Here is a 14,610-nt window from a genome sequence, read left to right on the forward strand (position 1 = left end):
CAAACTAGAGAGGTTCAACTTGTATTAAGAACTGTTTATGAATGACACACGGAGGGTTATGTTAATAGTACAACAATGGGGTATTAGTATTAGGTTACTCTGAGGTACTAATATTAGTATTTTTGAATTTCTTTTATTCAGTGTCTCATTGAAACCCCACTCAACACATGACTGGAATTATTTTCTGGTAACACTGCTATCTTCCTGAATGTACATCTCTGGGATATTTTGGCTCTGCTAAGTCTCCTAAAAACTGGGCATCTAGTGAGCTGGATCTTTGAAAGAAATTGCAGTAGAACATCCTGAAGATAGCTGTTAATATATATCAACAGCAAGCCAACATGTACTACCTAATGCTGAATTACCCTTTCTGCCATTGCTGATGCTCATTGCTTCTGTGGGAACATGTGGAAAAGAGAGAGAAAGCAACGGAGCTGCATAAAGGAAATGAAACAGAAACTGAGAGAACACAAAATATTGATGGTAACCTAAAATCACTTCTGCAGCCTGACTAATTTATTTTTTAAAAATTCATTTTGGCTCACAAAAGATACATTCAGATAATGTATTCACATTAGAACAAGAAACTGTATTGAAAAAGATATGGCTAGTATCCCAGTGTGCTTCACATTCAAGTTTGAGTTACAGCTAGGAAGTTATATCCATTCATTGGCATTCCATCAAGTCAGGAATGTTGCTGCATGATGAGCCATGTATTTTCTTACATGGGCAGTTATTTTTGCTCCTTCTTTAGTGAGGATATTTCTAGAGGCAAATTTTCTTAAGGATTAGAGTTTTCTCCATTTATGTTGCATTCCTGGTACTTTTCAGCATATTTATTTGGAACTTTTTCTGGCAAGCTTGGGTTTCAGAACATATCCTGACATAGACAACTTTACAAGTATACAAATTTGTTTACTTTGGTTCATTGCATGTCACAATTAGACAGGCATGTATCATTGTACATGGTAATCATGTTAAAAATTCAGTTGGAAAGGATGACTAGTGTACATGTGTTGCTACCTGCTGCTGATATTTTAACCACCTTGTCACATATACTACTATTTAACCCTTGTACTCCGCATGGAGCATAGGTCATCTACAAGTCTCCTCCACTTCACTCTGTCTTGGGACAAAGCTTCTAGCTGTATACAAGTATACAAGGTCTAATAATAAAAAATAAGTTAAAACAATAGTTCAAAATGTGACCTTCGTTCACCAGCACTTTCAAAGTTGCCTTCACAGGTGGAGCTGAACCAATATTAGCAATGGTGGGACACTCTTAGAAAATTTCCCTAACACTGAGAGCAGCTAGGAGAGGAGGAAGCAACGTTTGGAGGAAATTAGTACAGATAAAAATGTTATCCCAAAGGCAAAGTCAATAAAAATAATCTACGTCAACTAGCTGGTTTTGATTTGATTTATGATGAGTTCCCCAAAAGGTAAGTTGCCTAAAGGAGACCGTATACTTTTGTTTCCATAAACCAGTAATACTGCCAAGCACAATACTAATGCTACACTATGACAATCAGTTAATTTCCAGTATAGGAAAATGGTCTTCAAAGCTGTAAATAATAATCAAATGTCAAATCCATTATTGTGGGGGGGTCTCACTTCAGTGTCCTTATCATAGAGTTATGATGATGTAAATGACAACACAATTTGGTCCCAATAATTGATTTAACTAAAGCCCTAACTATAACTTCATAATACATTCCCCAAATAATTCCTATAATAAACCTAAAGCTAATTTATATCCAGACTGAGTCTACAGCCAGTAGAGGTTTACAGGGTACTTGTAACTCTAGCCAGTGCCAAAACAAATTTATAGAATTCCCATGGCTCTTACAATGCTTCCCACATTTGGTGCAGAGAAGAAGTTACACAGCAAATTGTTTGGAATGAGTGACGTGTCTATTGTATGATTTGGTATTAGATCATTCTTATCTGTGCTCATAAAAGGATGGAATTTACAGTCAGCTGGCATTCCCTATTTACATGTGCATGTTCTGTACCCATTCTTCTGTCGATAGCTTGTTCTTAACAAAATTGTCTAGCTTGAGAGAAGAATGTTAGGAGAAGCTTGATGTTTTTAAGAATAAGCAGTGTTCCACAGAAAAGTGGGTTCTAGGAATTAATGTTGAAGAATGGTAGTACCTGCACGTAACGTGCAAAAATATTCACCACAACATTTTGGTTTAGATGTTCTTAATCACATATTTAAAGAACTTTCTGTCTTCAAATTTAAAATTGCTCAAGGAGCAGAGCTGATTTAAAATCTGCACTGTTCATTAATTAAGTGACAGGATACTTTCTTTCAAAATACAAGTTTAATTTTATTTTTCCTCCCTCTCCTGGGGTTTATACCAGGTCTGCAACATATGGGCTATGTCTACACTAGCACACTATGTCGAAGTAGCCTATTTCCAAGTAAGAACATCGAAATAGGCTACTTTAACGCGTATTGTCTACACATCCTCCGGGGCTGGTGCTGTTGATGTTCAACGTCGAAGTAGTGATGGGGATGTCGAAAAGAGCCATGACAGAAGGAAATGCGGAGCGTCCACACACACAAGCATTCCCTGTCGAAATAAGGGGCCAGCAAAGCCTGCAGATGGGGTCACAGGCTGGCCTAGCCTTCTGGGGCAACAGCAAGTCGCTCCCTTAACAGGCCCCTCGCAGACACACTCAGCCTGCACAGCACGAGGTCCGCAGAGCCGACAACCAGTTGCAGACCCCATGCACACAGCATGGAGCCCCAGCTGCAGCAGCAGCAGCAACAGCAGCCAGAAGCCCTGGGCTAAGGGCTGCTGCACGTGGGAACATAGGGCCCTTCAGGGGCTGGACAGAGCATCTCTCAACCCCTCAGCTGATGACCGCCATGGAGGACCCCACTATTTTGCTGTAGCAGGATGCGGATCATCCACACACACCCTACTTCGATGTTGAACATCGAAGTAGGGTGCTACTCCCATCTTCAGATAGGAATAGCGATTTCGACGCCTCGCTGCCTAACGTTAACTTCAACGTCAAAATAGCGCACAGTGTGTGTAGACGCAATGTGTGCTATTTTGACATTGTTCCAGCTACTTCAAAGTAGCCTGCTAGCATAGACACACCCCATATGATGAATAGTTGGAATATTCTTTGTGTACCACATCTAGAGCAGGTAACAAGAGTAGGGATATTAAGTCTAACAGGCTGTGGCTATACTATTGTTGCTATTTCTGGGGTCTTGTCATGAGAGGAGTAGCATAAACCTCAAAATAGCCACTTATTTTGAACTTCAGTGCTATTTGGACAGCACCAAGTTCAAAATAAGGTAACCTAAAATAATTTACGAGATGTGTGCAACATAATTTGCATAACTTATTTCAAGTTATGGCTAGTGCAGCCATAGCCACAGAGACAAAAATTCATCTTTCATATACCCGAATTTTTAGTTGGTATAATCAGAAGGTAGTGTTCTCTTTTGTCATACCTGTTATTAGGTGTCGTGACTCTGCAGTTGATTCAGGTGAATTAGTGCTGAGTAATTAGGGGATGTGTAACACTGTGGCCTGCTGCTGATTCAGTACTCTATGACAACTCTTATTAGTACTGATGCTCACTTACCACACCTAACACACTGTAGTCATAATATAAATCCAAAAGGTGCCATGTAATAGATCCCTGGAAAACTAATCTCTCACTGATCATAAATATTCTTGCATGATGTAAGTATGGGATATGTGCAAAAAGTTATGGCTATGTGCTAAACTTTATGTTCTTCAAATGTGATTAGCAAGCGTTGCACAAGCGCTGTCTGCTCTAGTTAAAAGAATGAGATTTTGCTTGTCTGACTAGCCTGGTCCTCAGGCAGAGACAATGAATATATTTACATAAAAGTTAAACAAATCTACCAAGCTAACCAGGGTAACAAAGCAACTATCACCGGCAAGTGAGAAACCAGCATAAATTCTGCACTAGCCTGCATGATATCTCTTTGCAACAGGAACAAAATAAGTTTATCTAAGAACACATTTTAAAGGCTTATTTGGTTTTAGATGAGGATTTGAATCTCAAAGAATAAGCCGTAATATTGTATTCTAAAAGTGTATCAGGTAAGGTCTTTTATGAAAGCTAATAACATATTGGAAATTAATATAGTAAAATATATGCATAAACACTATGAAAAATTATGTATGCACACTGATATTGTGCTTTACAGTTGAAGACCAAATAAACAGAAACGAAAAAGCAGTGAAGTAGCACATTAAAGACTAACGAAATAATTTATTAGGTGAGCTTTCATGGGACAGACCCCCTTCTGAAGAAGTGGGTCTGTCCCACGAAAGCTCACCTAATAAATTGTTAGTCTTTAAAGTGCTACTTGTGTGCTTTTTTGTTTTGATAGTATATAGACTAGCACAGCTTTCTTTCTGTTACTATTCAAACAGAGAAACAGATTTTCTTCAAACCAGGAAGGAAGCAGTTAGGGAGGTTAAAATGTTTACCTGATTAAACACTAGTGCTTACCCAGTTAATTGTTTTAATTTAGGGCCTGCCCCTTGGCCCACCACCCAGCCCATCCTCGGCTGTGGGCATCCTGCCATGGCTGTGAGGTCCCATTGCTGGCTCCCCTAGGCTTTGCCACCTGGCCTGTTGGCTCATCTGTGGCTGGGGATGCACTGGCCTGGCATGGCTGGCTGCTACCAGAGTTCAACCTCATGGGCTGGTTAACCATTTAACTGGTAAGCGTACCAATAAGCCTCACGCTTATCAGTATGCTAGGTGTTGCCACTGCTGTCATTTCATGGCAGGGAGGGAAGGGGCCATTTAGAGCCAAGCTCTGTCTGCTGCTACTGACTCCCTCCATCCCCAAGTTGGGCAGCAGGAAACAACTCCCCTATCAGGAGAGGGCCAGGGATGGATGTGGGCAGAGGGTCTGCCCTGCCTCCCTTACCCCCGCCCCCTACAAGCTGTCCACAGCAACTTCCACCAAGTCTTCTCCAGTGGCAGACAGATGCGTTTGCATGGTGATATCATTCTGTCACTGGGGAGGACATTTTTTTATACATATAGAGATAAATGGTCCTCAGTTTACCTGTGTGGTAAGATCCTCCCTGGCTGTGAAGAGTTAACTAAAAGGTGCTGTAAGGAGGAAATCACCAGGAGACAAAATAATAACCAAGACAAGGGAGTCTTGCCCTGTGATCACTGCAGTTACACTTAATTCAATTTTAATCCCCATGTGCTTCATCTTTTTCTAGTAATTCACTGTTCTGCATGTGGTTGGTCCAAGAAATCAGTATTTAAATGTGGAATTCCAAGAGTTGTATCATTTTCAGTAATTTTTAATACACTCTCTCTGCTCTCAGCCAGTAAGCCAACAATACATCTCTAATTACACATCAGAGCTGACACTTCAGTTTCCCCAGCAAAAGAAAACACCCTCCTTTTACATGTGGCTGCTCTGAGATCATTCCATTCTTCTGTTTCATTTCCGATTGCACATAGAATGGTAGTGAAGAGAATCAACATATCTGTTTGCTGAGATAAACAAATAAATTCCTCCAAATAATATATTTGATAAATGAATTTCTCTGTGCTTTCTGTTTGCAAATTGAAAACAGTTTGCTATTTTTGCATTATTTGGAATTTTTTGCCAGATAATTTTGGTGAATATTTTTGTCAGCAGATCACGGGTGCCTCTCTGTTTTAAACTTTGGCTAATTGGGTGGTGTTTGTTAGTTCAGAAGGACACATAGACTACATTGTATAATTTTACTCCTGATTGGATGACAGGCTCCCTTAGTATCTGTTGCAAACATTCAGACTTCAAATTCTGTTTCTGTTGTGAATACTTCTGCAAGATGTACTCAAAGTGTTCAATAAGATCCCAAAGAACCTTGTGCCCTTCCCTAAATCAGCCAACTTTCTACAAAACAGACTGTCACCCTACCCTGCCTTTTCCCAAGACATTACCTATCATATCCTCTTATCATCAATAGCCTTGCCAGCTCCCCTTGACTTTTCATCCCTTCATGTTCCTTATGTCTTTCCACCCCCACTCCAGCATTTGTCATTTCTAAGGGATGATCACTGGGGATGCTAAAGGGCCTATACGACAGGCAAAGGAGGAGCACGTGTGTGGAAGAGCTGTTCTTCTAGAACAGCCAATGTGCAGCCTCAATTCCATCCACAAATCTACACTTTAGCAAATAGACAGGTTAATAGTTGTAATTACCATATAACAATACCAAGTTATCATAATAACTAACATGGATCATCCATTCGCCTTTTACTCAACATTACCAAAATAAATAAATTAATTAATTAAATAAAAATTTTGCAATCTTACACCAGTAGAAAACTACCCACAGTAATTTATGACGGACACACCAACCATATTACTCATCAGTACACATACACAAATAAATACCTAGTCCACAGTCAGAGTTCAAGGGTGCCAGTAGTTCTTCAGGATGAGCACAGAGACATGTGGGTTGTAGGTGGTGTGCCAAAAGCAGCTGAGGTTTCAAAAAGGATTGACTTGTATACATGAGGTGTTGAATGACATTTATTTCTTTGCATTTTATGGATTGTGTTGGTGGGACAAATAATCTAGCAACCATAAAATATCTGCAGGATACATAGTCTAGCAATCAGGGCTGTCCCTAGGGAGTGTGGACAAGGGGAATCCGTCCTCTTCCCAGGCTCCACCTTCTGCCCCAGATCTTCCTGTCCTTTTTCCTCCCCACCCTCACCCCATGTTGCCCCTTCCCCTAAGCTTCATCACACCCCTTCCCAAGTCTACTGCATTCGTTCCTATCCCTATTTCACCCCTTCCCAGAAACATCCTCCTAATGTTACAGGAGCTGAAAGATTCGGGGGAGGCCTGGCACAGGTCTGTCCCCCACATCCCTCACTGCGGTAGTGTTTACTGTGACAACCAGAGCAACATAGGAGCCTGTTCTGCTCCACCGGTATCTCCCAGCCAGGTTGCTCTGCTTCACTATGGCAAGTTATGCAGTGGAGTGACCTCGTTGCAGCCCACTTCACCTCTGAAGCCAGCTGGGCAGCAGAACGGAGCAGTCTGCTGTGTCACCCTGCTTCCCACGGCTCCCACCACCAGTGAGTGTAGTAGGCTTCAACCCTGCTGCCTAGCCTAGACAATCAGCTGGGGCCCTGTGAGCCCTGTAGGCTATCATCAATATGGGGGTCCATCCCATCCATAGGATGGATGGTAGGATGGTGGCTGCTGAATGTCTTCCCCAAGCGCAGGGTCCAGAAGAGCTGCCCCAATCATCCCATGGACATGACAGCTCTGCTAGCAACCATGATGTGTCTGCCTTTGCATTTAGAAATATAGCTAATATCTATTGCTATAACTCCGCACGTGCCTGTACACGCACAAGCCTCCTGGGGTAGCAGCGGTGGTGGTGGTAATACCACTCAAACTATACAAGGTAGAACCTCAGAGTTAAGAACATTCAGGAATGGCAGATGTTCATATCTCTGAAATGTGGGTAACTCTGAACAAAATATTATGGTTGCTCTTTCAAAAGTTTACAACTGAACATTGACTTAATACAGCTTTGAAACATCACTGTGCAAAAGAAAAATGTTTTTTACCACCATAGTTTAAATGACACAAGCACAGAAACAGGTTCCTTGTCAAATTTTCTTTTTTTTTTTTTTTAAATAAATTTTCCCTTTATTTTTTTAGATTACATTTAACCCAGAACTCTACTGGTCAGTTTGTAACTCTGGTATTCGTACTTGAGTTTTCACTGTATTCCCTAACACTTTACAATTATTTTTGTGCTTTAATTTAAATTGTGTGGTCAAGGCCATTTAGAAAAAAATGAGGTTCAGATTCTTGAAACAGACGTCACAAAATCTTGAATCATGAGAGTGAGAAATTCCTTTTAAAATTTGAAAATTCTTTTTAAATTTGCAGACACAAATCACAGGCTTGGACTATCTGTATATACATACTTGTTTCTCAAGTACGGACTCTGTGAATGCAGAAATGGTGAAATATTTGGTAGTTTCAAAATGCTACAACAATCTGAATAATCTCTATATCAAGAAAGTGATATTTTAAATAGCTTATTTAAACACACAGTATAGCGATCTCCCTTCAGTCGCAAGTTTTTTCATGGAATCATAGAAGGGCTGGACGGGACCTTGAGAAGTCATCATGTGTAGAACACTGCATCAAAGCAGAACCAACCTCTACTAACCCTTGAATGTGTTTGTCCACCCTTTTCTTAGAGCCTCCAATTATGAACATTACACCAACTCTCTTGGGAAGCGTGTTCCAGAGCTTAATTATACTTGTGTACAGAAAGTTTTTTCTAGGTATTAAACCTAAATTTCCCTCTTTCCAGCTTACGCCCATTACTTCTTGTCCTGGCTTCAGCAAGTGGGGAGAACAATTGATTATTGTCTTTTTTAATAAAAAACCTTCATGTACCTGAAGACTTTTACCTGCTGTGTCCCACCCTCCCTCCTTCCCTCCCTTCCCATTTTTCTTTCCTCAAACATGGTTTTAAAATGAATCACAGCCCGAGGGAGTCTCCTCTCATCCAGACAACTGTGCCATCCTGCCGCACCCCAAGATATTAGGGGGATCTCTTTCTCCCCGGTTTCAAAAAAGGGGGAATTTAAACACCCCACCCCCAATGTTAAAGGCCCCCTGTTGCTTTCCCCCAGCCCAGTGACAGTTCCTTGTGCCTCTAGAAATATAAGGGAGTATTTTCTTTTCTCTTCTTCTCCCACTAATGCTGCAAGATTCCCTCCTCCCCCAAGAAAACATAACAACAAGCAGTCCTGTAGCACTGCAAAGACTACCAATTGCATTAGGTAATAAGCTTTCGTGGGGGAGACCCACCACATCCTGCCCCAGGAGAGGGTCTCCTCTACCCTCCCTCTCCCCCGCTTGTGGGGTGAATTCTTCTGCCCCGAAATAAGGGCTCCTCCCGCTCTACTATTGCGCGGGAGCCCCCCCGGCCGAGGGGGGCCCCTCTGTCCCCACAGCAACGCGTGACTGGGCCTGGCGGCCTCCAGGAGGCTGCTGAGGCAGGGTGGGATGCGCGGAGGCCTCGTAGGGCCGGGCTCGGAGCCGGGCCGCCAGGGAGGGGACTGAACCCTGCCCCCTGCCCTCTGACCGCCGCGGAGGAAGGCGGAAGCGGCTGCGGCTGCGGCTGCGGCGGGCCGGGCGCTGCCGGCTCTGCGGGCGGAGGGAGGCAGGGCGAGCGGCCGGGCCGCGTCCGTGTCGGGAGCGAGCGCGCTGGGAGTCGCCGGGCGCGCTGCTCCGTCCGCCGCAGAGGAGCCCAGCCTGGCACCGCCGCGCTCCGGGAACTGCCTCCGCCCCTCCGCAGCTGGAGAGCCGGGGGCTGAGGCTGTAAGGGGCAGGGGGAGGCCTGGGGCAGAGCTTCACTGGAGGGGGTCGGGGGGAGCGAGCGGACTCCAGGGCTCCCCACACCGGGGAGGGAGAGGACCACAGGGCGTCTCGGGTCTGAGGGAGGAGGACAGTGGCGGACCATAGGGCTCCCCAGATCTGGTGGAGGAGCAGCAAGGGAGGACCCTAGGGCTCCCCAGATTGGAGAGTGTTGTGGGGGGAGGCCCTAGGGCTTCTCCGATCGGGGAGCGGGGGGATAAGCAGGGATCCGGGGGCTTTGCCAGACACAAGGGGAGATGTAAGGGAGGACTTCATGGTTTTCTAGGTCTGAGTGGAGGATTAAGCAAGGTGACCCCAGGCTTCCCAGCATTGAGTGGGGCAAGGTGGGAGAGGAGGGGGCTGCTGAAGGGGACCTAGAACTTAACTTGAAGGGATGATCTATGCAGGAGGGTATGCTGGGGCTCCTGGGAGAATGTGGAATAAGCGGGGGACTAGGGAGTGTTTTTCCCTAGGTGGAGTCTGTGGAGGAGAAGGACAGCTGGCTGGAGTTGGTTACAGACCTTGAAATCTTGTTCCTTCACCCATCTCACCCTGCACTTCCCTCCCTCGGCAAAGGAAGTGCTAACAGGGCCCTGCCATATTAGACCACCTCTCTGGGAATGAGAATTTTTGTGAGTTCAGGGTTACCATTGAAGGATGTGGGAGTTGTATGTATATATTTTAGGAGTGAGGGGAGAAACTGAGTAAAGAAGAGGTAATTAATTGCTGTGGAAGCAAAACATAGTGTACTAGGGCATTTTGTTTTCAAAATTAGTAGTAGAGGTAAAGGTGTGAGTTCTTTGGAGGGAAATCTAAGCAATGGTTAGTGTTTCAAAAATACAACCAAACAAAGTACTCAGAGAAACAACACTGGGAATTTCATAGATATCCCCATTTTAAGTGCACTTACACAGTAACCAGAAGATTTACAAACTTATATATTGTTGCTACTACTGTACTACTGAACTCAACCAAGATGATGTTGGGAGAACAGGCCCAGAAGTGGTTCCCAACCCACGTACAGGTTACAGTTCTTCAAGCCAAAGATCTGAAGCCAAAAGGCAAAAATGGCACCAATGATACCTACACTATCATACAACTGGGCAAGGAAAAATATTCCACCTCTGTAGCTGAGAAGACCCTAGAGCCGGTCTGGAAAGAAGAGGCCTCATTTGAGCTCCCTGGATTACTGATGCAGGGGAATCCAGAGAAATACATCCTCTACCTGATTGTCATGCACAGATCACTGGTGGGTCTGGATAAGTTTCTAGGACAGGTGGCAATAAATCTGAATGATATATTTGAAGACAAGCAACGAAGAAAAACAGAGTAAGTAATGTTTTGTATTACAGTTTTTTCATCTTTTTAGGGATGTACTTCCTGATGAGCGCTATTACAGCTGAAGTAAAATTAACTGAAAAGTACAGGTTATTAGATTGTATTCCCTGATGTATAATAAGCCTCTGTCCTCCAGTGAGCTCTCCAACAAGGGAGTATCCTAACTGAAGTCAGTAGGATTTCCTGTGTTCACATATGCCCACCTGGACAGAGTGGGATCATAGATAATAAAGTAATCTTCAGTATTTTCAAATTGTATTTTTAACATTAGCTTCTTACATTCTATTTTTGATACTCATCAGTTGTATAGCCATTTTCAAATTGTGGCACAAAATTTGGACTACATTTCTGACGTAGGAAATCCTTAAAACTCAAGCATATAAGCTTAGCATCAAGCTATGTAATGTAGTGGTTGGTCTTTATATTCTGCAAAACTAAATTTGCCAAATTTATTATTTAGCGCTGAATGAACTTTGCTCAAATTTAAGATTTACCACTGGTGTATTGTCCTTTTTCTGATTCTGATTAGTTTTTGGTATTGATCCTGCAAATTATTCTGGACTGCAGGTCCAAATAGAAAAGCTTGTAGGATAGGGCTTGGGCCTTCAGCAGCAAACTGGAGTTGATCTGTTCCTGTTAGTCCAGTTCCTCAAAGTTTATTCTACTGCAGTAGCCGTCAGCAATACCCACATGCCCCTTTGTCAGATAAAACTATAATTAACTCACATTCTTCAAGTAGAACTCAAAGGCAAGAATGTAAAAGTCAGGTTTATAAATGTTGTACAATATATGTATTATATTTTTAAAGACTGAGTATCCCAGGATCTGGTAAACACACCCTTTTTGTATAACTCTTTTGATTAGGGTTTTGGTTTTTTTTGTTTTGTTTTTTTAATCTGAAGTAGTTAAATTGTTTCAACTCTTAGCATGGATCCAATTATTTTGGTGAAGTGTGGCTTATTTTTCTAAATATATCGGATAAGTTGTACTGGTATAAGTAAGTACCTTTGTACTGGTACGAGTGTATCCACATTAGAGGTCATATAGCTTTAAATGGACCAGTCCAAAACCAATGTAGTTAAACTGGCACAAAAACAGTGTGCACAAGCTATAAATTAGGTGTGTCAATTGCACTTATTTCTTCTTTAACTGCCTGGAGCCCCAGTTCTAGAGTTAACTCTGCATGTGTCTAGAAGTCTGCTCAGCCTGTCAGGTGCAGAATTATGGCATAGATTAGTTTTTAAATGTATTGTCTGTTTAAAGACAGGCCAAAAGATTGCAACTGCTCTTCTGAAATAGATGTTAACACTTGTAACCTTCATGGCATGCTAATTTCTATTTCAGTTTGATTCAAACATGTTTCGCTGTTTCTTCAAAATTAGTTCTTAAATGGCATTTAAGGTTCTATAATTGGAAGTAATGATTAAACACCTGTGCTACACTTAGTCACTTGCTTACCTTTAAATATGTGATTAGCACCATTGAAAACAAAAAGGTGAAATGAAATACAAAATAAAACAAGACACCAGTAAATGCAAGCTCTTGATTTTAATCTGTGGTGTCCAACTGGTTCTGTAGTAAACAAGCCGTATTATTCTGAAAATATATTTATTGTTCAAGCCAACTAGCTACACTCAACCAGCCAATTAGCCACATATGGCTTGCATGTTGGACGTCATGGAATAATTCACAGTGAATATAGGTGTCCAGAAAGTAGAAAAGTTAAAAATGACATGCATCTAACTTTATCAGGAATTACAGTGAAAAAAAATCACTCCTATTTAAGATGACACAACATTTTGACACAGTACTTTTACAGCAGTTTCACCTCTATTTTATAATATAACTGAAAGTAATTCTTGAACTGTAGTTTTGCAAAATTATTCCCAGAAAATGCAACTGATTTGTTGTCTAGTATTATATGCCCTGAAGTAATAAGCTTCTAATCATAACATTCAAGATACCTTTTTGTGTGTTATTTATGGGTAACACAAGGTTACGTGTATATGATACCTTTATACAGTAAACTCTATTTTAACTGGTATTCAATCAACCGGTACTCTGATAACCAGCATTAATACTGTAACTGCCATCAGGCGCGATCCCAGTGCCAAGGTTGTTTCTTGTCGGGGGCGGGGGGAGAGCTGTGTTGCTCACAGGCAGTAAAGGGATCCATCCTGTCCTGCCCTGAGCCTTTGATGCTGCTGCCCCTTCTTAAGAAGGGATTTGCATGGGGACACAGTTGGGGAGGCGAGAAGAGACTGCTGCCACCTGACACTCTCCATCCCTCCCTTGGCCTGGGCTGTGGAGGCTCCAGGGCCACTCGGCAACTGCTGCCGGTGGGGAGGGGGAAGTGTAGAGCACCCGTCCACCAAGTGCTAGTCCTGCCGTGTGATAGGCATTGCCGGGCCTGAGCTGGTGGAGGCTGCTGAACCTGGGGAGTGCAGAGTGGGTTGTGCGGGTGGAGGCAGCACTCTGGATCACTCTGCCAAGGGCTTTGGGGAGGGGAGCACTGCTGGTAGCAAAGGGATCGCTCTCTATTATCCATAATATTTTAACATCCAGCAACCTCCCAGGGATTGCCTGATATGAAAGAGTTTACTATACCTCTTATTTTCAAGTGTGAGAAGAAGATCCTTTCCGCATAATGTAACATGCACTCTTGTAGAGCCCTTTTGAACTCAGTGGGTCTCTGCAAAGTTACAGCTGTGTCATGCAAACTACACCTCTCAAAATTGGAGCATAAGAGTAAATTTTGAAAATCAGTTATTTTTGTAAGTATTGTACCGGGCGGGGGGAAGGGGGTGTGTGCTAAACATGCAGACATGCACCTGCTGAGAATATCAGAAGTGCATGCTAATCACGTTTCCACATTTTGAGGTGCACACATACCTTGAACAATCTGGCCCTAAGACGCTCTTGAAAGTTGGTCTTAGGCTGCTAATGCACTTAGGTAGTTTTGCAAATTGTATTGACTCTATGGAAGCATCTGTATGCATGCTTATCAGCAACCATTGCTGTTAACTGGAGATGCAAGCATGAGTGTTTGAAAAAAAAAAACAACCTTCAGGTATGTGTACACAAATGCAGCCTTGCTAACAAAACATCAAGAATTGTTTTTAATTTTGTTCTATTATTATTATTGACTTTGTTGGTATAACATGCTGTTAACCTCAAACTCACAGTCAAAATATTGGAAGCACAGTGTTCTCCAATAGGAGTGTTAACTGGTTGAATCAGAGGAGGTTAAGGATGCTTAACACCTCTCAAGATCAGGCCTGTTGTTCTTGGACACTAGGAATTGTGGTGCCTCAATGCTATTTTGATGGTTTCAAAAGCACTAATTGAGTTTATTAAACCCTGCTTTCAGGTATGTTGAACAGGCTTGAGGTATTTTTACATCCAAAGTGATTTTTTATGTTGATGTAGTGTTAACATTTCTTGCTTTGTTTGGAGAAAAATTGGATCCATTTGTTTGATTAAGTGTCTTTATTGGTAATAAGTCTACCTTTTAATATATTTAATAGTTTCCTCTTTCCACTGCAGCTGTGCATATGGTTCTGTAAGACAGACTCAAGAGTCACTAGAGTATTACAAAAAAGATATTTAATATTCTGCACAAAGCTGAACCTTGTCAGCAATTCCCCAGTGCTTTATAGATACATGTATGAGTAGTGAAGGCTACCAGTTGATTTTGAATTCCTAAGAAAACTGCAGGGAGCATGACATGTAATTTTGTTTGTCAGTATATTTACAAGTTTATTGCAGTTTCAAGAATGCATTTCAGGAAAAATAGTCTTTTTTCATTTAGTTTTTTTTTAATGATATATATTTGCTACTTG

The 14,610-nt window shown here is 42.2% G+C and overlaps 1 protein-coding gene across 2 annotated transcripts in view; it reads left to right on the forward strand.

Annotated features, from left to right (window-relative positions):
• Positions 1–9,350: 9,350 nt before the first annotated feature.
• The window catches only part of RAB11FIP2 (RAB11 family interacting protein 2), a 54,266-nt gene continuing 49,006 nt past the window's right edge, over positions 9,351–14,610 (forward strand). For both annotated transcript variants that reach the window (XM_074999067.1, XM_074999068.1), the window contains exon 1: positions 9,351–10,759. In XM_074999067.1, coding sequence (XP_074855168.1) covers positions 10,407–10,759 — 353 coding nt within the window. In that variant the 5' untranslated portion in view covers positions 9,351–10,406. The remainder of the gene's footprint in view (positions 10,760–14,610) is intronic.

Source organism: Carettochelys insculpta, chromosome 7 (genome assembly GCF_033958435.1).
Source record: "Carettochelys insculpta isolate YL-2023 chromosome 7, ASM3395843v1, whole genome shotgun sequence".
Taxonomy (NCBI): Eukaryota; Metazoa; Chordata; order Testudines; family Carettochelyidae; genus Carettochelys; species Carettochelys insculpta.